Source organism: Paralichthys olivaceus, chromosome 23 (assembly GCF_024713975.1).
Source record: "Paralichthys olivaceus isolate ysfri-2021 chromosome 23, ASM2471397v2, whole genome shotgun sequence".
In the NCBI taxonomy this organism is placed as follows: domain Eukaryota; kingdom Metazoa; phylum Chordata; class Actinopteri; order Pleuronectiformes; family Paralichthyidae; genus Paralichthys; species Paralichthys olivaceus.
In genome coordinates this window covers 15,105,736-15,125,004 of record NC_091115.1, presented here as the reverse complement: position 1 = coordinate 15,125,004, position 19,269 = coordinate 15,105,736, and the positions used below count along the sequence as shown (strand labels likewise).

The 19,269-nt window shown below is 41.1% G+C and overlaps 2 protein-coding genes, 1 long non-coding RNA gene and 2 other non-coding genes across 6 annotated transcripts; 1 reads left to right on the top strand and 4 right to left on the bottom strand.

Moving 5' to 3' along the window:
* Window positions 1-106: 106 nt before the first annotated feature.
* gdi2 (GDP dissociation inhibitor 2) lies at window positions 107-10,790 on the bottom strand. Its single transcript, XM_020099980.2, has 10 exons — window positions 10,581-10,790; window positions 5,864-5,971; window positions 5,469-5,568; window positions 5,042-5,176; window positions 4,672-4,870; window positions 4,409-4,540; window positions 4,000-4,099; window positions 2,915-3,086; window positions 1,666-1,865; window positions 107-1,126 (listed from the first exon to the last, which is right to left on the bottom strand). The coding sequence occupies exons 1-10, from the start codon at window positions 10,623-10,625 to the stop codon at window positions 974-976; spliced, it is 1,344 nt and encodes a 447-aa protein (XP_019955539.1). The 5' UTR covers window positions 10,626-10,790; the 3' UTR covers window positions 107-973.
* Window positions 10,667-14,003, top strand: LOC138406828 (uncharacterized). Its single transcript, XR_011240230.1, has 3 exons — window positions 10,667-10,802; window positions 12,018-13,271; window positions 13,456-14,003. It is a non-coding gene; the product is annotated as an uncharacterized lncRNA (long non-coding RNA).
* On the bottom strand, window positions 12,981-18,228 carry ankrd16 (ankyrin repeat domain 16). 2 transcript variants are annotated; one of them, XM_069520374.1, is made up of 9 exons: window positions 18,147-18,166; window positions 17,756-17,877; window positions 15,901-16,279; window positions 15,128-15,348; window positions 14,873-14,915; window positions 14,406-14,514; window positions 14,158-14,319; window positions 13,689-13,767; window positions 12,981-13,252 (listed from the first exon to the last, which is right to left on the bottom strand). In XM_069520374.1, exons 3-9 carry the CDS (start codon window positions 16,248-16,250, stop codon window positions 13,092-13,094), a joined length of 1,125 nt encoding a protein of 374 aa, XP_069376475.1. In that variant the 5' UTR covers window positions 16,251-16,279; window positions 17,756-17,877; window positions 18,147-18,166; the 3' UTR covers window positions 12,981-13,091. The 2 variants fall into 2 exon arrangements, with proteins under 2 accessions (XP_069376475.1, XP_019955403.2); XM_020099844.2 differs by lacking the exon at window positions 17,756-17,877 and having other exon boundaries at window positions 18,147-18,228.
* On the bottom strand, window positions 15,715-15,802 carry trnay-gua (transfer RNA tyrosine (anticodon GUA)). Its single transcript is given in 2 exon segments — window positions 15,715-15,750; window positions 15,766-15,802. It is a non-coding gene; the product is annotated as a tRNA-Tyr (tRNA).
* On the bottom strand, window positions 17,563-17,753 carry LOC138406867 (U2 spliceosomal RNA). The gene has a single exon (XR_011240269.1). It is a non-coding gene; the product is annotated as a U2 spliceosomal RNA (small nuclear RNA).
* Window positions 18,229-19,269: the final 1,041 nt, after the last annotated feature.

The following is a 19,269-nucleotide window of genomic DNA, read 5'->3' as shown; positions in this document are numbered from 1 at the left end:
GCGATACCTCTGTGATATTAAATTCTAAATTATTAGTTAAGAGTAAACACACTTGTATTGCACACTCACGCAGAACGAACAGTAAAAGAAAGAACAAGTCAAACAGTTTTTGACAAAGTTTTTTTTTTTACTTTGCAGTACAGAAATCATTTGAGCCCAAGATGTTTTATTTAAAACCAGATGACAAGATGTCACAGGCCTCTCATCAATTGAATACTGCTGCAGTACACATTTGGTCCTTCTTAAGCAAATTACAGTTAACCACAATTCCCAGCAATCGGCTGTCAATGCTCCGGGATTCCATCTTTTTGCATAATACAAGAACTAATACATCTCCACTTATGCGTTATATTAACTGACTGTTGAAAGCAGGTTCAGGTAGTTTATGCTGGACGACATCACCTCGTGGCTTGGTTTACGGTTTTACTTTGCTAGAGATACGACTACATGTGACAATCTATTTACGTTGGCTGCTGTTGATGGGCACGTCACCACACCACGAGATTTTATTCAGACGCACAAAACCAAGCCACTTTTCTCACACCCTAAGCAAAAATGCCTGCAGAGAAAAAAATAACTTATGAGCAGATTTTGTAAATCTTCCAAACACCTTTTTTATAAAATGACAGAAAAATCAGATTGCCCTCCACACCCACTGTGTGATTATGAATGATTTCTTTATTTGGCATCTTTGGACTATCCATTAACGTGATGAAGCAGTAGAAACATAGCGTTGAGTTAAAACCTCCATCTTAATGTGATTTGACAAAGCATATCTCCTGAACCCTATCCAACAATACTATATCATATCTCTCTATATATCATGAATTTCCTCAATGGGCAAACCGTGTACTTTGATAATCAGCCAGCCCATTGATGTGTACATTTATGAGTACGTTTTCTATGCTTTGTAAGATTTGCGTTGTCGGCAGCGTTGTCTTTGATGATCAGAAGTGTTGCGGACGCCTCGCCTCTACTCTGCCGCATCGCCGAAGATGTCCTGCTTCTTGCGCTCCATCTCGGCAAAGTCAAATTCTGAGCCAGTCATCCTCCGGTAGATGTCCTTGATGTCATCACAGGTGGTCTCAAAGTGAGTCGTGGCATCATATGAACGGGAGATGAAAATCTAGGAGGAGAGGAAAAAAGATCAAATGTAAATATGCACAGGACGGATTCAAGTCGATTAGGAAGTTCACATTTAGTGAGAGAAGGTGTGTTACTGGTATAGCTAAAATGAAATGTCTTTATCCTGATGTCACATTCAAAGACACTGTGTTGATTTTCAAATCATTATTTTAATTTCTAACTGTGGTTAGACATTAACAATTATAGCTGACGGTATCAGATATTGTCTAAATTAATCGTGCTGACAGCTCTCAGTGTCCACTTGAATGCTGAGCTAATGTTAGCTCAAATTACAGTTCCACAGAATCAAAGGACAAGTTGCTGCTTAGCCTTGAACGCTCTAAAGGTTAAAAGAGCAGATCACTTGGATGTAGAACAGTTACCTGGAGTTGTAATATTTCTCTCATGAAACCAAATATCTACGGCATTACCTGATAAACTATATACTTATGTAACTTCTATGTCCTGGTTTGTTTTAAATGGGATAAAACATGCAACAGCTGCAGTGCTTCATGGCTCATATTAACCCTCTTAACATACCTGGCTGTCATTGCCCAAGTCAGTTGGGTCATACAGGTCACTAATGCTGACAAACTTCTGCTCGATGGGCTCCAGTAGGTCCAGGGCCGGCTTGATCTCTTTCTCGGGATCAGCCGACTCCACTGTAGTGCTGATGATGGCGATATATTTACCACTTGCTGCCACGTTGTGAGCAAAGGAGACCATACAAACGTAGATGTCTGGAAAGAGGAAAAACTACAGTAAGTGTCTGGTGGTTTGCGGAGAAGTTAAAGACTTATTCAGTGGTATCTGTCAAATCAGTTGTTGTGAGAACTTAGGGATGGTACATTTAAATCACCACAGCCTTCTCTACAAACATCTATTCATTGTCATAGCTCTGGGGATAAACTGATAATATGAGCATAACCTGAAAACACCAGAGATTCCACACAGGATTTCACACTTTAAATGAACAGAACAACAATAAAAGCAGTTAATGCTCATAAGCAGCTGCCACATATGTGTATTTCCATGGCTATTGCAGATAAGGAGTAATACTGGATATAATTTTGTTCACCAGTGGGGCTTGGTGCCAAAAGGCTCTGTGAAATATTTTGTCAGTAGGAGACACGTTTGAGGAGGAAGAGGGGGGGGTCTCGGCAGGTTTGCAGGATGTATTGTTTTCTTTTTAAGTTTTCACGAAGTGCGGGGAAATGGAAATGATTTACAAAGCCAAATGTTTATTTTATTTCATGTCTCTATCTGCTCCAGAGGCGGAGAAATTCAGGTTTTGTGAATGTTGGTATTTCTGTCAGTTCTTCAGAAAACCCTCAGGTTTTTAGGTCATCGTTCTCAACAACACTATTTTAGCGTGCTTTTTTTTCCGCCGCCTTGGGTCTTAATAGGTTCATAGAGAGACAGTCAACACTAGATGTATGATGCTCATTCAAAATGTCCCTGTAAGCATGAAAATATAACATTTGTAAACTGTGCCCTCCGATCAGTGCGGTCACACTAACACAGCTGAGTGCTACCTTAATAAAATCCTGGCATATGTCCACTGAAACTGTCAAAATGCTTCACTGCTCTCATAATGAAGTTCCACCATTTTCATCATATCGACTTAACATGTGAAAAGCAATGAGGCTTTCTGGAGAACTACAAAACTTCCTTCTGTCACAAAACACCCGCCACGTTTAAAGTCGATCGGACGAGCAGCTGTTGAGAAAACTGAAGTACAGACAGACTGTCGTTCAATAAAGTGGGTTAACTTCCTGTTTGTGCTCACCGTGCTTCCTGTTGACCTGATTCTGGGGGATAATGATCTGGCAGGAGTTGATGTCGCCGGTGTTGCTGATGGTGTGATTCAAAATGCAGATGGCTCTGATCACCTGACCCACTTTTTTGGTACGATCCATGATGTAACTGGGGTCGCAGATCAGCTGTTTGCACCTGGCGATCTGTGGAGGACAAACACATTCAAAGCTCAGAGGACAAGGAACGGGTTCAAATGCTGGAGAAGTAGCAGTACGACGGAGCAGACATGTTTTACCTTTACAGTACTGCATGATTATGATATAGCATTAGCAGTATATCAGTGGTATAAAATGGTTTTAAAATGATCCAAATATGTCAATTATCGCAATATATTGTCCAGCGAAATTTGTTACCATGAGAGGCCTACCTAGATATTTTTAATAATGCACTGAGTTAGAGGTTTGCACAGTTTATATCCCTAGTTAAGAAATAACCAATGTATATGGGAACTGTCAAGAAAAGGTATGATAGGTGTATTATTGTGGTCCCAAAAGGCGCATTGAAAAAAATCTGGGTGCACCAGTGCAACCAATGTAACACGTTAGTCTGGAGCCCTGCCAAAGGAAGAGCAGTGTTGAATTTGAGTATTCATGCACGCAATGTTCAACCAATATGAATTAACTTGAAATAAACAGGGGACCTGCGTTCTGTAGCAGACACGAAAAGGACTCATCACCATAAGTGACGCTGTTGATTAAAACTGTGCGTTCACGACAAATCTGATTCACCAGTTCTAGGTTCTGTGTAGTGAGTTGGGCTCACTGAACTTTGAATAATTGAACAACTCTTTGTGCAGCTCTTCGATTGATTTTATTTATAAGGGAGTCATGATGGTGTGATCTTCATCTGGAAAAAATTAAATAGAAACACAACTGACAAACAGAAAATGCTGCTCTTGTATTCTCATCTTTTTCAGTTTTGTAGCAACAGCAAAACACTCCCATGGCAGTAAATAAAAACTCCAGTTTTTGTATATAGATAAACCACATGCCTCTATAGAGTTGACATGCCACTCAAATGAAAGGCGTTTAACACACATATCTTCTAAATGCTCACCTCCCCCTCAGACTTGACTCCCACCACCTTTCCGTTTTCCACCACAATCTCTTCAATGGGCTTGTTCAACATGTATGTCCCTCCATAGATGGCACTCAGCCTGGAACAGAAACACAATGTGCTGATGTTACTTGTAGTTATCAAAAGATACGTCCTGAATGAATAGTTTTGAGCTATATGAACCGTCATGTGCTAATACTAATATCACAAGACTAAAAATCATCATTACTGGACCTTGCTGGTTGCAAAGAGCTAAATTTTTTCACTTGTGATGCAGCTGGGACCTGAATTTGAGAATGCCTTGTAAGAACAATATTTCAAATTATAATAATTAACAACAATGCAGCCTGTGGTGCACTAACTTAACACATAAACACATTTTACACACAGTTATACAGATGACCCTTACCTGGCAAAGCCTTGTGGCAGTTCTCCGAGACCATACAGTGGGTAGAGGTATGGGCTCTTGCCATATCTGGCCAGGGACTCGCTGTAAAGCTTTATCCTGTTTATCGTGTTGATGCACGGTTGTTCCAGGTAACTGAGAGCAGAGGGATGTAGACCATTTTAAACTCTAGAGATTGTATAATTAATAAGGCTGGGAGACATGGCATGAAAACCACATGCATTACTGTATTATAAACACTTATCGATCAAACAAAGATCACTGACTCATCTGTGCGGTAGAGGGCGAGGGAGTGGCCGGTGAAGTCAATCACTTCCTGGCCAAGGTCGAACTTTTGGAAAATGGCCATCATTGTTGTCTTGTTGGGGTCAATGCCCTCCATGGTTTTGGGGTCCTTCTCGTCAAAATTGTTGACGAACATCAGGAATTTTCTGAAGCGTCGTTTCACAAACAACCCCATTAGACCTTTCCAAGACAGAGGGAGAAGACTTAGAGAAGCATAAAGCCACATCAAAAGCATCAGTGAGCGAAAAGCAAACTTTACCGAATCAATGATACCTGAAACCATTTCCCCAATCATTTTAAACAGTACACATCTTTTCTTATAATGTTTCACTGTGTTCTCCAGTTACTTACTTGATGACAGGGCCTCACCCTCAGTAGAGGGGACTTTATGGATTTTTCCCCCCTTGTACACATAGCTGCCCTCAATCACTTTGAATTCCAGGTAGCGAGTCACCTGTGTGATCAGCAGCATGCGGACCAACTGACCTGAGAGCAGGAGCCATAAACATCATCATGAAATATTTACCAAATATCAATATCTTCATACATTTTGACCCTTCGTTGACATTTTCTATCTGCAGTAAAATGATGATTATGGTATCTGCTAATTCCTAAAGTGTATTTTGAATATTAAACACCGTTTTTACACTCTTCCCAGACGGCAAGATGTGAAACAGTACAGTACTAAGCTGTAACTCACAGCCTTCATCTAAAGATCAGAGGTCTGGGTCACACGCAAAAGCCATATGTGATAAAAAGATTAGTGATCCAAGTGTACCATTGGCCATTAGGAATTTAGGGATGAGGTCTACATTCCAGTCCCGAGATTTCCCCATTGATTCAGGTGGGTTGCCAGGAAGCTTGAAGCGCTTGTAGAGCTGTGGGGAGACACAGAACCAGACTTGATTTACAAGCTAGGACAACAATATCCACAAATGCCCATAAAGCAAGGTAACCATTAAAGCTGACTTCAGTCAATCAGCCCTATTTCCAAGGAATACTATTTCATAAAAGCATTTATCTAAATTGCATGTAAAGTTGAATCTATTATCTTTCAGAGCAAAGTTGTTTTGGTGTAATTATGTTAAAAAAGCCACAGGTTCTCCTAAAATCCAAAGCTTACATATAGATGTTTACAAAGTCAAACCAAAGATCATTATTCTGTCTGCTCACATCTTCAAGTGGTGTGATGGATGCGCTCTCAGCTCCATAGTAGGAGTTGCGGTCCATGTGCAGGACCTTCTTCCCCTTCACAGACATGATGCCTGATAAAATGCATTCCTGTTGAGAGAAAGCAAAAAGAGAGATGAGTCAGTGATGACGTTTACCTACCCTGCTCTCTAGTGTGCATCTTCACTACAATCACAATTTAATTATGATCCAGCTGTCAACGATTTGAATGCAAAACGATTCAATTTCTAAATGATTGCACGCACATTACTCATTAGTTAATACAATCAGCCAGACAAATATGGACTCCCTTTATATTTATTTGTGCTTTAAAAATGATTGTAGACTGTTACTGGAACAGAACAAAATCAGAAGGAAGTCTATTGTGTAAAGTACACTGCAGACAGTCCTAAATCCTAATAGTTGTTTTGTTAAGCAACCCAGCTGAGTGATAAATCTCTGACATTATAAAGAGCTTGTGGATAATCACTGAATCAGGAGTTACGTTCTTATTTACTGTTATCTACTCCATAAAGACAATTCTGCTTGACATTTAGCAGTTATTAGACATTATTAGCCCCTTAAGTTGTTACAGGGGCCTTTATACAGTGTCTTATTGAAAGTATTGTGGTTTGTATGTATGTGGTCACTGGTCAGGTAATTTTGCTTTGCGTAACAGTGGTTCTGTGTTAGCTGTATTTAATTTGACAGTAAAATATTACAGAAGCCAACAAAGCTTTCTCTTTTGTATCGCTGGCTTTAATAACTAAGTGAGGATAAGTGTAAAGCCACTGCAGACAATGCTACAAATCAATGAACTGGACCTTATACCTATATAAAGATACTATGACCTGATATGAGCTGATTTACAGTCTCTCTGGCCTCTAAAGAAACATAATAAATACAGACCAACTAGATAAGGGAAGAAGTTTTATGTTCAAAAGCCATCCGGAGCACTGCCAAAGGGGAAGTTGTATTTAAGCAAGGTTTTCGAGCTAAAACCGACTGTGAATAGAATCATCATCGCCATGGCTAGCCTCCCCACACAACACTGCAAAGCTCAACACTACTAGTGACCAGAGACCTCAAACAAAACACCATTTGTGAGTCAGTGTAACCAGACATAGCCAGAACTAGGAATTCAGTTCTGACACACCCAATGCCCACATAATGACTGACATGCTTCTGTGGAGCTGTGAGGGTGATCACAGTTATTATACAGTCGCCACTTTCAGGGGCTTGGTAATGATGAACAATGTGCATGTTGCCATAGTCTGGAATTCCCAAAGGCCACAGGCTTTAATACGATTACAGCCGTGGGGCTGCAGATGCATGAAAACACTGTGTGCATCATGAGACTTTCACTACTGATTGACAGCTAAATAAACTCTGGTGGTACGTGGAATGACTTATTTGTCACAAACACAATGCATCATAAGTTTCCCTGAGTGATGTCCCCTTGACTTTGTAGTAGTTAATGAAAGGCACAAAAACATTCGATCTCCATTTCATCATGGTGAATTCCATGTCAGAATCCTTAACAGCTTACTGTTGACAGCAAGCAACCAATACTCATCAAGTACGGTTTAGCATTTCATCAATACAGAGGGGAAAAAAGGAAATGGTCCTGACTGCAACAGTTGTCAGAGAAATCTTGGGTCATCAAAAAAAAAAAAAAAAGGGGTCCTAGTTCGTACTTTAAGACCACCAGCAGCCACTTTAGAGGGTCAGTGACCAAAAGATATTTTGAATACATTTCTCACAATGGTACTGTAGCAAGGATCCTGACACGAAATGACCGAGAATACAGTCGCACATGTATGTAAAGGAAACACATACATCTGATGAAGATGCAGCCGTTCTGATGCTGCACTATCCCTCCTTTCAACATCATGTGACCAAAGCTGACCTGCTGCTTATACAAATACAGGCTTTGACACGGAGCCCGAGGCGGCCTCGGCAACGCTACAAGAAATTATTTGAAATCAGCACTCTTAAAAGGTTTCTTTCAGGTTGTTGTGACATCTTTAACAAAATAATTAGTTAATATATAAGACATTCTTCATAAAATTCAAATAAAAATGTTTAGTGATGTTTAGTGCTGTACTTCTCTGCATTGATTCTGTTACACAGCAGATTCAAGTTTGAGATGGCAACAAGTGATGATCTTATAAAATGAGATAGGAATGTGCTGGCTTCAGGGGAATCAGTTTATCATGGCTGTACTGTAGTTTATAGCAATATTAGCTTCATCTAAAGTAAGTGATATAAATATTTACATTGTGGAAGTCATTAAAAAAAAAAAAGGTTCCACACACACTGCTCCTCATTATTCTTTTGCGTGAGAGAGGAGGCAACATTCAATAAATTTCGTTTCCTTTAACACCACTTCCTTTTCTTGACATATACAAAGCAGCAGCTGTAATCTGGTACTGGGGAAAGGATTAGCAATGCTACTCTACATACTTTGCTTTATGAAGTAATCTGCCACACGTGTTGTTAACAGTGGCAAACACAAAATCCTTTAATGACATTTTCAAGAATAATATTCGCGTTTTGTCTGCCCATCAGTCCAAATTCCTAAAATGTTCAATTTTATGTCATTTAATATTAAAGAGGAGCAACAAATCCTTAAATGAAGAAGCTGGAACCAAAGAAAGTCTGTCACTTATTTCTTTAAAAGGTATTTCAGAATTACTCAATTATTAAAATAGTTAAAACTTACTGTATAATGGTTTCAGCTCTATTGAATAAACCTTTGGGTAGAATATTATTACACTAAAAGATGTAGTGATTTTCTGGTAGAGGTAAAATATTTATCCATCTTTTTTTTTTAACCACAACACCTGGGGTGATTTTGCATCAGTCACCGCTGAGTCTCTGTATGTTCATCACCCCACAGCCTCCTCGGGCATTCAAATGCTACACTAATCACTTAAAGCTTTACAAACAAAAGGTAGATTAATAATCTCATATCAAGACATACATTAACAGGATGAGAATGCAGTAGATTATAAATGGTAGGGGTTGACTTCTACATAGAAACCCCTTTTTAAAGATGCATTTTTAAGAAGCTGCTCGTTTTAATCTGAAAGAAATGTGTTGCAGCATTGCATACATACTTTCCAAATAAACACTTGTGGGATGTGAAGAGAAGAAACTAATTAGATGAACACTCCTCTGTGGTGTGATCTGCTGAGAGTAATATAACTTATAATGTAGTAAGATGAACCGCGATGATTGGAATTTTGATTATAGGCCTTTCAGATTGTATGTAACCTGTTAAGCAGCACTGGAGTTAGTGAGAAACGTGCAAGGGGAAGATGTCTGTTCAGCAAAAGGGAACTTCAACTTTAACTTAACAGAGCTTGTAGAGTACTTCTAGTGTACTTTCAGTTCCTGAGTCTTGGTAGAACCACACCCAAATGTGAGCTACATCAACACCCCACCCACGAAAATTGTAACCAACCCTCCTTTCTAATTGGCTGCTACTTCTGTTATCTCTGCCTTGTGCTGAGCTGGACACCGATCACTATGACAACATAAGCTGGCATAATGAAATATTCCGATTCAAAAACTGATCAAGGCTGGGTTGAGAGTGCACTGAGGTTGTCCAGAGCAGGGACATTCCAGGGAGGGCAAGGGAAGTTGACAGGAAGCTGCTCTTTGGCTCGCAACTGTAGTAAAGACATCACGGGATTTCCACGACGTTACTGAGCCATGTCGACCTGACAGTCAGGAGGCCTGTCAGGGGAGCCCTGCAGTCTGCTTTACACTGGCACACTTCATTTCCGGGTATACAACCCTTACTTTAGCGCGATTAGCTCATACACTGGCACCTCGTATTGTTTGGCTTTTCAATGTGACACTGCGAAGAAACAATACAGTCCAACTTACATGTTAACAATCTATAGCTTACATTACAAGCTGCAGGTTGAATGAATCATATACATCCAGCAGTTTATGAGAAGTAGTCGGTCAGATCTTCTCCTGAATTAACCTATTGCTTATGATATTCAAGGACAAGACTTCATTAACCGTTAGCTTGATTGAACCTGCGGGGAAACTGGATTTTTACTCGTCAGCCTGTTGAATCCTCCGAACGAACAGGCGCTCAACTTCAGGTAGCTTCAGTTAGTTGCGGAGCTGAAGTAGCTAGCTTTGCTAATGACAGACAGAGCGAGAGTCAACAATCGAGATTCCGGACGTTGTTTATGTATCGATGGAGCTGTGACACGTTTACAGGCTAATCAGTTAGCATCATTTTTGGTCGGCTAGCGTTAGCGGATTTCTCATCCGCTTTACAACCTTTTCTTGTCGGATAAAAGCTGCCGGAAGTGGCGTTCCACATTCAAACGACCGGATAAGTGACCGTGTTCACTGCCTCCGGAGTCGACACAAGACTCAGTGGCCGCAACGACAGATACAGAGCTTGGACTCTTTTTGTTTAAGTCAACCGCTGGTGTCGTGAAGCCCCCCGGGCACAGATAGCAGCTGCAGATAGCGCCCTGCTAACCGCTAGCATTAGCGACTACGCTCGCAGTTTCCATTGAGTGTCGCTCGGCGGCTAAGCTAGCTACTTAGCGCTAGTCCCGCTGATTAGGCCCAGTTAGCTCAAAGCGCAACTGTCAAAGTGCTAACTGCTAAGTGCTAAGTGCGCCGGTGAACCGCTTGTGTGGCGCCTCGATGCTGCGCAGCGAAGCGTTAGATTGTCTCTCACCGTGAGCCCGGTGCCCAGGACGATCACGTCGTATTCTTCATTCATTTTTCCGAGTCTTTTTTCCTTTGCTCCTCAGCAGCGGGGAAAGAAAATGGAGACCAGCGGGACTGAAGACGAGAAGAGGCTTCAACGTCAGGCGCCTCGGGGGCGGGGCTTCTCTGCTGTCAATCACTCTGCGGGGGCGGGGCGAGGCGTCTGATTGACAGCTCGACAGCAAATCAGGTGGTTTACATTGATACTGTTGCTGCCTGTGGAGGAGGGTTTGGTTATAGACTGTATATAAGGTAAGGGGGTTGGGTTATAGACTGTATATAAGGTAAGGGGGTTGGGTTATAGACTGTATATAAGGTAAGGGGGTTGGGTTATAGACTGTGTATAAGGTAAGGGGGTTGGGTTATAGACTGTATATAAGGTAAGGGGGTTGGGTTATAGACTGTGTATAAGGTAAGGGGGTTGGGTTATAGACTGTATATAAGGTAAGGGGGTTGGGTTATAGACTGTATATAAAGTTGGGGAGTTGGGTTATAGACTGTATATAAAGTTGGAGAGTTGGGTTATAGACTGTATATAAAGTTGGGGGGTTGGGTTATAGACTGTATATAAAGTTGGGGGGTTGGGTTATAGACTGTATATAAAGTTGGAGAGTTGGGTTATAGACTGTATATAAAGTTGGGGGGTTGGGTTATAGACTGTATATAAAGTTGGAGAGTTGGGTTATAGACTGTATATAAAGTTGGGGGGTTGGGTTATAGACTGTATATAAAGTTGGAGGGTTGGGTTATAGACTGTATATGAAGTTGGGGGGTTGGGTTATAGACTGTATATAAAGTTGGAGAGTTGGGTTATAGACTGTATATAAAGTTGGAGAGTTGGGTTATAGACTGTATATAAAGTTGGAGAGTTGGGTTATAGACTGTATATAAAGTTGGGGGGTTGGATTATAGACTGTATATAAAGGTAGATTGTTGGTTGGGTTCATAGGAAACATGAGAGGAGGAAGGTTTATTTAACAAAGTCAAAAATCTAAATGTTGAAGATCAAGTCCAACTAAATCAGACTTTGCATTTAAAGTCAAAATGTTGAGAATAACCTGGAAATTTTGAGGTTGGCGATGAACGTTTAGAAATATATAGCCATTTATTAAAGGGATAGTTCCCCCCTAAAATGAACATTCACCTATTTTCGACTCACCACTTTGCTGATGGTGGAGGGGTAGGTGAAGTGTTAGAGGCCACAACACACTTTCAGAGTTTCAGGGGTAACTGGTGACTCTTACAAACTTAAAAGAAAAAACAGAAAAAGAACAGAAAATGCTTCCATGCTGCTCCTGTGGTGTCACCCAAGTGTCCGTAAATCCCAACATTCAAATTCGACTTGAAACAGATCATTTACCCCATGTTTTTAGCCTTAATGTCCTTAATGTTATCCTCCTCTTAGTTACTGCTGCGAGAAGTCACGATGGCTGCAGCTTACAGACACTTGGATTCAATTGTATTGGATTTGGCTGCAACGTTGTTGACCCCTGAAACACCAAAAGTGTTTTGGGGACTTAAACTCTTCACCAACCCCTCCATCGACATAGTGGTGAGTGGATAATGAGTGAATTTTCACTTTTGGGTGAATAATCCCTTTAAATTTTGTGCATGCAACTACAGAATGCCTTCAGATGAGAATCTGTTTTTTTTTGCACATACAATCACAAATCATACAAACTTAGAAGTGATGGCTGCAGTTGTGCAAACTGAAATAGATGGTAATGGACAAGTGCAAAGATATTAATGTATTCACCAAATACTGGGGGCTGGAGTGTTTTTTTTTTTACAAACAGTGCAGACAGACAGTCAATACAAAGAAAAGAGACTATGGGTTTAAATAATAATAATATAATATGTCATTATAGGCTTAAATGATCATAGTTCTGGTTGTTTCCCTTCACTTCACAGTGTAAATCAGGAGCAGACACTCAAAGGGATGATCGACCCTAAAGTTAAAAAGGCCTCTATAAAAAGATTCATTATTTATACACATCTCATACATTTTACACATAGCAGTATTCCAGTGGAACTATCTGCTGATGTTTAAAGCTCAGGTCTAGTTCCCTGTCCTGACAAGTTTAGAGGAACTGTAATAATATCAAAATACAATCAGACAAAGATCACACGCAGGCATCCAAGCTTATCTCAAGTATGTCCAATCATGTCTAAACTTCCCCTCACAGCATTTTTTTAAACAAAGAACTGATTCTCATGGAGCAGTGTGGCTGGCCGCCTGGCAAAAACACCATCACGACTTTTTCAGGTCCCCTTTCGAGACGCTTTGGTGGAGTCAGTGGCACAGGTCCAGATGTTAATATACTTAGGCATGACTTCAAGTAATTGAAGAAAACACTGTACAACGTAACACAGGTAATGATTTAATGCCATCCGTACAACATTGACCTCAGGTTCTTTTTTTCACTTAAATGAATGGAATCTTTTGCAGATGGGTGTTGTTTCATCATGGTATCATTTATTATGTGTCTGCTGAGCCGCATTCAAACACCGCCATAACATCTGGTTTCCTAGCGAGCTGCCGCGCCGTTGTGCCGGATGCGTCCTCCGAATCTTCGAGTTCGAGCTGCAGAAGCAACCGCGCTGCTCCTGCATGCTGCCCAATGCAAGCCATGTGAAGAGCTGACAAGAGGAAACAAGCGTAAGAGAGTGTTTTTTTTCTTTTGTTTGATTTCCTGCCCTCCAGGCGACCACATTTCATTTTAGCATAGAGGGATATTTATTTGCTGTAACATGTTGTATCACTTCACATGGAACATAAGCATCTACTTATCTTTTCACCATTTTCCCTTCTGTCTGGTCTGTTTTATCAATGTTTGTCTCAGGTACTCTGTCTTCCTCCCACAGACCACAGACATGCAGCTAAGGTAAACTGAAAACTAATCGGGGAGTGAGAATGTGAACATTGTTTTTCTCTATGTGTGAGCCCTGGGACCTGTCCAAGTGGACCCCTCCTCTCGCCCCAATGTCAGTTGTGACTGGCTCCAGGCCCAATGACTAAAGCATTCCACAAATTCACCAATGTAGCTGAGGTGCAAAAACACATGCCGTCGCCTACCAGTTCTTCCCTTTTTGTCCCGAACATGAAGATCTGCTCCCAACTCCAGCAGTGTTTTAATAGTAGACGTGTGGCCCTCCTGAAAAACAGTTTGAAATGAGGAAGTAGAGTTTATTTGCGTGTTAGTATGTGTGTGTAATATTTCCATACTGTAATGTTATTGCTGCCACTTCTGTCCTCTCTGTATAAACAAAACCTATGGGCATGTCTGTCCATCACATAATGTAAAGTTTTGTATGTGGTAAAGATAGTAAAGCGCTTGACATATATATTTGATTTTGGGGTGAATAAATAAACATGGCTTGATCGATTAAAGTACTTATCTCTTACTCTTATATATCACTTTAAGCCAATCGTTTTTAACTTCTTTGGCGCTTTATCTTAGAAAATTAGCAGGTAGTCCATTCGTCAAACTACTCCACAGAGCAACTCCAAAAGTACCACCAGTGGGAAATCACTGGCTTTTTACCTTTGCAGCGTAATGCAGGGCAGTGAGCTGAATGTCAGTCGCTCTCTGGTTTATGTCTACACCAAGGTCCTGCACCAGGAACCGCAGCGCCTCCTCCTGGCCAGTGACAGCAGCCTGGTGCACCAGCTGAGCCCCAACTTTGTCAGCTGCTGTTGGAGACGCCTACAGACACAGACACACGCCAGGTGATGGAAGGACCACATTTCAACATGACGGCTGAAACATTGCTGAACTGACGTGTGCTCTACCTGGTGGTGTTCTAAAAGCAGCCTGGCCACAGAGATGTGTCCGTTCCTGACAGCATCCATCAAAGGTGTGACTCCACAGCTGTCTGCGCTGTCTGGGGTGTAGCCACATCTGGAAGAGGGTCAGAGAAGGTGAGGATCAGACAGGAGGAGTTCATCTAGACCAGACCTATCCAGACCAGGGATCTAAACTACAACATCTGGGTCAAGACCGTATGATTATGTTTTTGAGTATTATCAAGTGTACTTATTCCATAATATTTATTTATATATATGCATGTTACACTTAAGATTTTGAATATGATTTGCAACTTTACTAGACCCACAGTGGGGACATTTGCAGTATTACAGCAGCAAGAGTCAAAACAACATCAGCAAGTAATAAGTAACGTGCAATCTTTAAGTATAAGGAATATAAAAAAAGGTATAGAATTATAGAAACATATGAATGTAATTAAATTTCGACTCACCTCTCTAGCAGGATCCTAACAACCTCCTCACAGCCATGCATCGCTGGATGATCAATAGAGAGAGCAGGAGTTACTATCTCTCATACAACCATAAAGATAATCCCTACCCTGAAAACTTTCTCACGATCTGAGATTTCTTTGGATCTTGGAGAGAACAATGTAAGAATAGTTTGATATCAGGACACATTCTGTATTTATCCTCTTTGCTCGTGTGACAACTCAGTTTATCTGTCGGGGGAATGTGAGACGCTTCACCTGCGGTGTGCAGCGGCGTCCTCCGCGTCTTGCTCTCCGTCCTCCAGACTTCACCTGCAATAAGGAGCAGGTGCTGCACGACCAGAGGGTCCCCCTCCCTGCAGGCGATGTGGAACGAGTTCCAGCCGTCCTTGTTCCTCAGTGCAGGGTCGGCGCCGTGACGCAGCAGCTCCTGGATCACGTCAAGGTTCCTCCGAGTGCAGGCCATCATCAGAGGAGTCCTGGGAGGAGAACAGGAAATCAGGAATGTGTCATCTGATATTTGTTCTGCTTATGATGAATGAATGAATGATATTGTATACCTTATCAGCCTATAGACTTATAACAGAACATATATACATCCTCGTGTAATCATCCTGTGAGCACTTTACTAAAGTTAATGTCTTTACAAATATATTTCTGTCTGTAGCGACGGCTGTAATGCATATCTTCTCTGTATTTTTATTTCCTTTGCCTACTTTATTCCATTTTATACTTGTTATGTTATCATATCTTTAATTGTCTTAAAAGCTGCGGACAGAAAAAAACTGTTGCTCAATAGGTTTCTAGTATATTTCCCTTTGATTGTCGAAAAAAAAAAAAGGTTCTCCTTCGAGCCGGATTCGAACCAGCGACCTAAGGATTCCAGCTTGATGCCACTACAGTCCTCCGCTCTACCAACTGAGCTATCGAAGGGAACTGAAACGTGCGGGGGTTCGGTTCCTTTTTAAACCACCAGGCGGCGAAGTAACCCTCATGTTAATTGCGTTTCAACGATAAGGGCTCGCTCTCACCAGTCCGCCTTCTTCAGGCTGTCCACCGCGGCGCCCTCCCGGAGCAGGTAGTCCACACACGCCCGGTGACCCATGGACGCAGCTTCGTGCAGCGGCCGCTTGTAGTCGTTGTTGCTCACCTCCACGTCCGCCCCCACGCCCTCCACCAGGTACCTGACCGTGTCCAGGTGTCCGTGTCGGGCCGCGTAGTGCAGCAAAGTGTCCCCGGAGCGGCCAAAGTGTCCCCGGCACATGGTCCGAGCCGCCGCCGCCGCCGCCGAGCCGTCGGACCCGAGGAGTTTCTCCAGAGAGCTCGTGTGTCCGTCCTGAGCGAACTTCACCAGCAGCTTCTCCGTGCTGTCTGGGTCCATGTCGGCTGCAGGTAAGCTAAGCGGTGCAGCTGCAGAGCAGAGCAGAGATCATAGTTTAGAGAAGCTGCAGGAAGACGAGCTGCGAAGACCGATCACTGTTTATCCCCACAGACACACCGAATAACATGGGCAACCATGACCTTACACTGTGCCCCACATACACAGCAATGCAGAACACACACGATCACAGCAACTTTACTGCAGACACACAGTGAACATTAAAATACAAATATACAAATCCAGCATGGTCAGATTATTATCAAAACACATATATGTTCCAGTGTTTCCAGAAACAACAGGAATACCTTATGATGACATTTAAATGTGTACATACAATTCCTCAAGACTGCATGGAGAGTAGGAACATTCCAGTTCATTAGTATTATTATCATAAACATTATAATGTAAGACCCACAGGTCTGGATTTTAGAAACAACTCGTTTAAATTGTTCTAACCAGTTAGAAAACTATGAATAACCTTATTGAGTGTGAATAACTATGGCACCTATGCATCTATGAATACACATATCTGATGTGATATACACAATATATATGTGTTTATGCTCCTACTTAAGGAAACGTTAAAAACAATGTAAATACGCTTTTAAATCAGCTCTTATAATACACACGTTTTCTGAATTAAATACATCTACAAGTATTAGGATTGGAGGATTCGATAATGATTTGACAAACGTTTTGAAACTTTCAAGCATTAAAGGGATCATCTTTAGTTGTCCTCTGCAGCAGAGTGACGCCGTAGGCATTATGGGAAATGTAGTTATCTTTTGGCAGCATGCGATCTGGCTTCAACAGTTTTTGATCAGTTCTTTGCCACAGGATGTGAACTTAATATTTTGTTTGCTCAAACAGAGCCACATCGGTGTATTTAAAATGTTGATCGTTGATTATCATTGGTTTATTTCTCTTCCAATACTGGTTAAAGCTTGATCCACATCTGAAATTCAGAATAATCTTCCTATAAGCACTTTATTCAATTACATTTCCTTACAAATATTATTTTTGTCTGTAGTGACGGCTTGTTCTGTAAATCTACTCTGTGTTTTTATATCATTCGATTTTTTACTTTTACATGTTATCATTCTTATATTGTCTTAAAAGCACAATACATAAAAAAGCAGTTGCTCAGGAAGTTTCTATTAGTATCCCATTGATTGTCAAATTACAATAGAGGTTTCTTCACTCAAAAGCATCTCTAATTACTTTACATACTTTAAGCTTGGAGTTTTAGAATGCGGGGTGAATATTTCAATAGTTAATTAACAATATATATATTGAATATTAGACATAGTGAGGGGGGTGCACCGTTCCTGGAGGTACTGCAATACCAGATCGATGCGTGGAGTGGACGGAGCAAGCCCCTATTCCATCTCCCTATTCCAAAAATCAATTTAATATATGGTCCCCGGGTAGGGGACGTATCAGATATTAAACTGATAAGAACAGATACTACACTTGATCTTAGCCAAAAGGCCGAGAAGCGATACCTCTGCACTGTCAGAGGAGAGAGAGTGGTTCTCCTCACAGTCCCTTCATCTGAGAGGTCCGCAAACATGGTCCAAACACAGTCACTGACACCGGAACCAGATTCATCTCTGGAATCCAACGACTTGACAAGTGAAGTAAATACAGACAGAAGTGATTTCTACAGAGGTTCTGACAACGATCGTTCACATTATTTCATGTGGTACATTTCCCATCATGCAGTTCGTCATTTCCATACGAAAGGCTGAACACAAATCGTGTCTTTTGTCTGATTCCTCCCGGAAACACACACACAGCTCCACTGTGAGTTCAAGTGAATCAGACCCGAATCAGACTGAACCTAATGTGGTTTGATCCCAATCTGAAATTCAGAGAAAACAGAATTAAACTCACAAAGCAGCCCCACCCGCATACAACCACTTCCTGTTTCTTTGGCTTCTCGTGGTGGGTGACTGACATCTTGACTGCTGCCACCTGCTGTCCTGGAGTATGAACAACACGTTGACAGTTCGTTTATCATTGCTGCTCCCTTCATCTCTATCAGACATTTTCTTATGAATAAACACTTTAAACATTGACACACTTCTCCATTATGTTACAAACTGTTTCTTCTAATCAATGTTGTGAATACTGTTATTTTGTTGACGTGTTCTGCTACACGTGGCATCTGTTGCACCTCTGTCCGTCCTGGGAGAGGGACCCTCACATGTGGCTCTCTCTGAGGTTTAATGTTTCCCCCTGTAAATAAGGTTTTCTGGTAGTTTTGATTTGGATTCCTCACGCTTGTTGAGGGTTAGAGAATGTCGCACCTTGGTAAGCCCTATGGGGAAATTTGTGAATATGGGCTATACAATTTACAGTTTGATTGATTGATTGATTGATTGATTGGCACATTATCCACACTTTTCAGTTTGTAACTCACAGCAGGGGGAATTAAATTAGATAAAAACAGGAAATGAAGAGAATTTAGTCTGTGTTTGATTTGCTCAGTCAAGAGAAAACAGAGTGTGAAACAGCAGAAGTAGCAGAAATGTCTCTTCTATTCTGATGAGTATAATAATTGGATCAGCTGATCTTGTGAGGAGGAACCTCTAGTTACATCCTATTGTATAAGGAAATATTCTCTCTGACCTGGTTACATCTCCCATCATGCAATGCTGTATTTCCAAATGAAAGGCTGAACCAAAATCGTCTGTTTTATCAAATTGAACTCCGAAAACCGCTCAACTTTCAGTTCAAGTGAATCAAAGATGAAGCAAACTGGAACAAATGTTGTTTGAGGCATTTTCTGTTCTGAATAATGTCTTTTAAAACAAAAAAATGCTAATAGAAGCTGCAGATGAAATACACGCAGACTGAAATAGATTAAGTAGATTTTTTTTTTTTTACACATTTTATCATTTAATTTCATTGAAGCAGTTTTTATACTCACAAACTGTTTGTAAGTGTTTTGTTTTCAATAAATTATGTAATTTATTCATGTCTTATTCTTTGTTGTCATATTATAATTGTGTCA

Excerpts from the sequence above, each read along its gene's own strand:
- gdi2 (XM_020099980.2), bottom strand. The coding sequence starts at position 10,625 with ATGAATGAAGAATACGACGTGATCGTCCTGGGCACCGGGCTCACG. Across the intron at positions 5,972-10,580 it reads TCCTGGGCACCGGGCTCACG|GAATGCATTTTATCAGGCAT; the intron begins GTGAGAGACAAT and ends TTCTCTCAACAG. Across the intron at positions 1,866-2,914 it reads TCAGGTCAACAGGAAGCACG|ACATCTACGTTTGTATGGTC; the intron begins GTGAGCACAAAC and ends TCCTCTTTCCAG.
- ankrd16 (XM_020099844.2), bottom strand. Across the intron at positions 15,349-15,900 it reads AGCCTGAAGAAGGCGGACTG|GACTCCTCTGATGATGGCCT; the intron begins GTGAGAGCGAGC and ends TTCTCCTCCCAG. Across the intron at positions 13,253-13,688 it reads GGACAAAAAGGGAAGAACTG|CTCTTCACATGGCTTGCATT; the intron begins GTAGGCGACGGC and ends TCCTCTTGTCAG.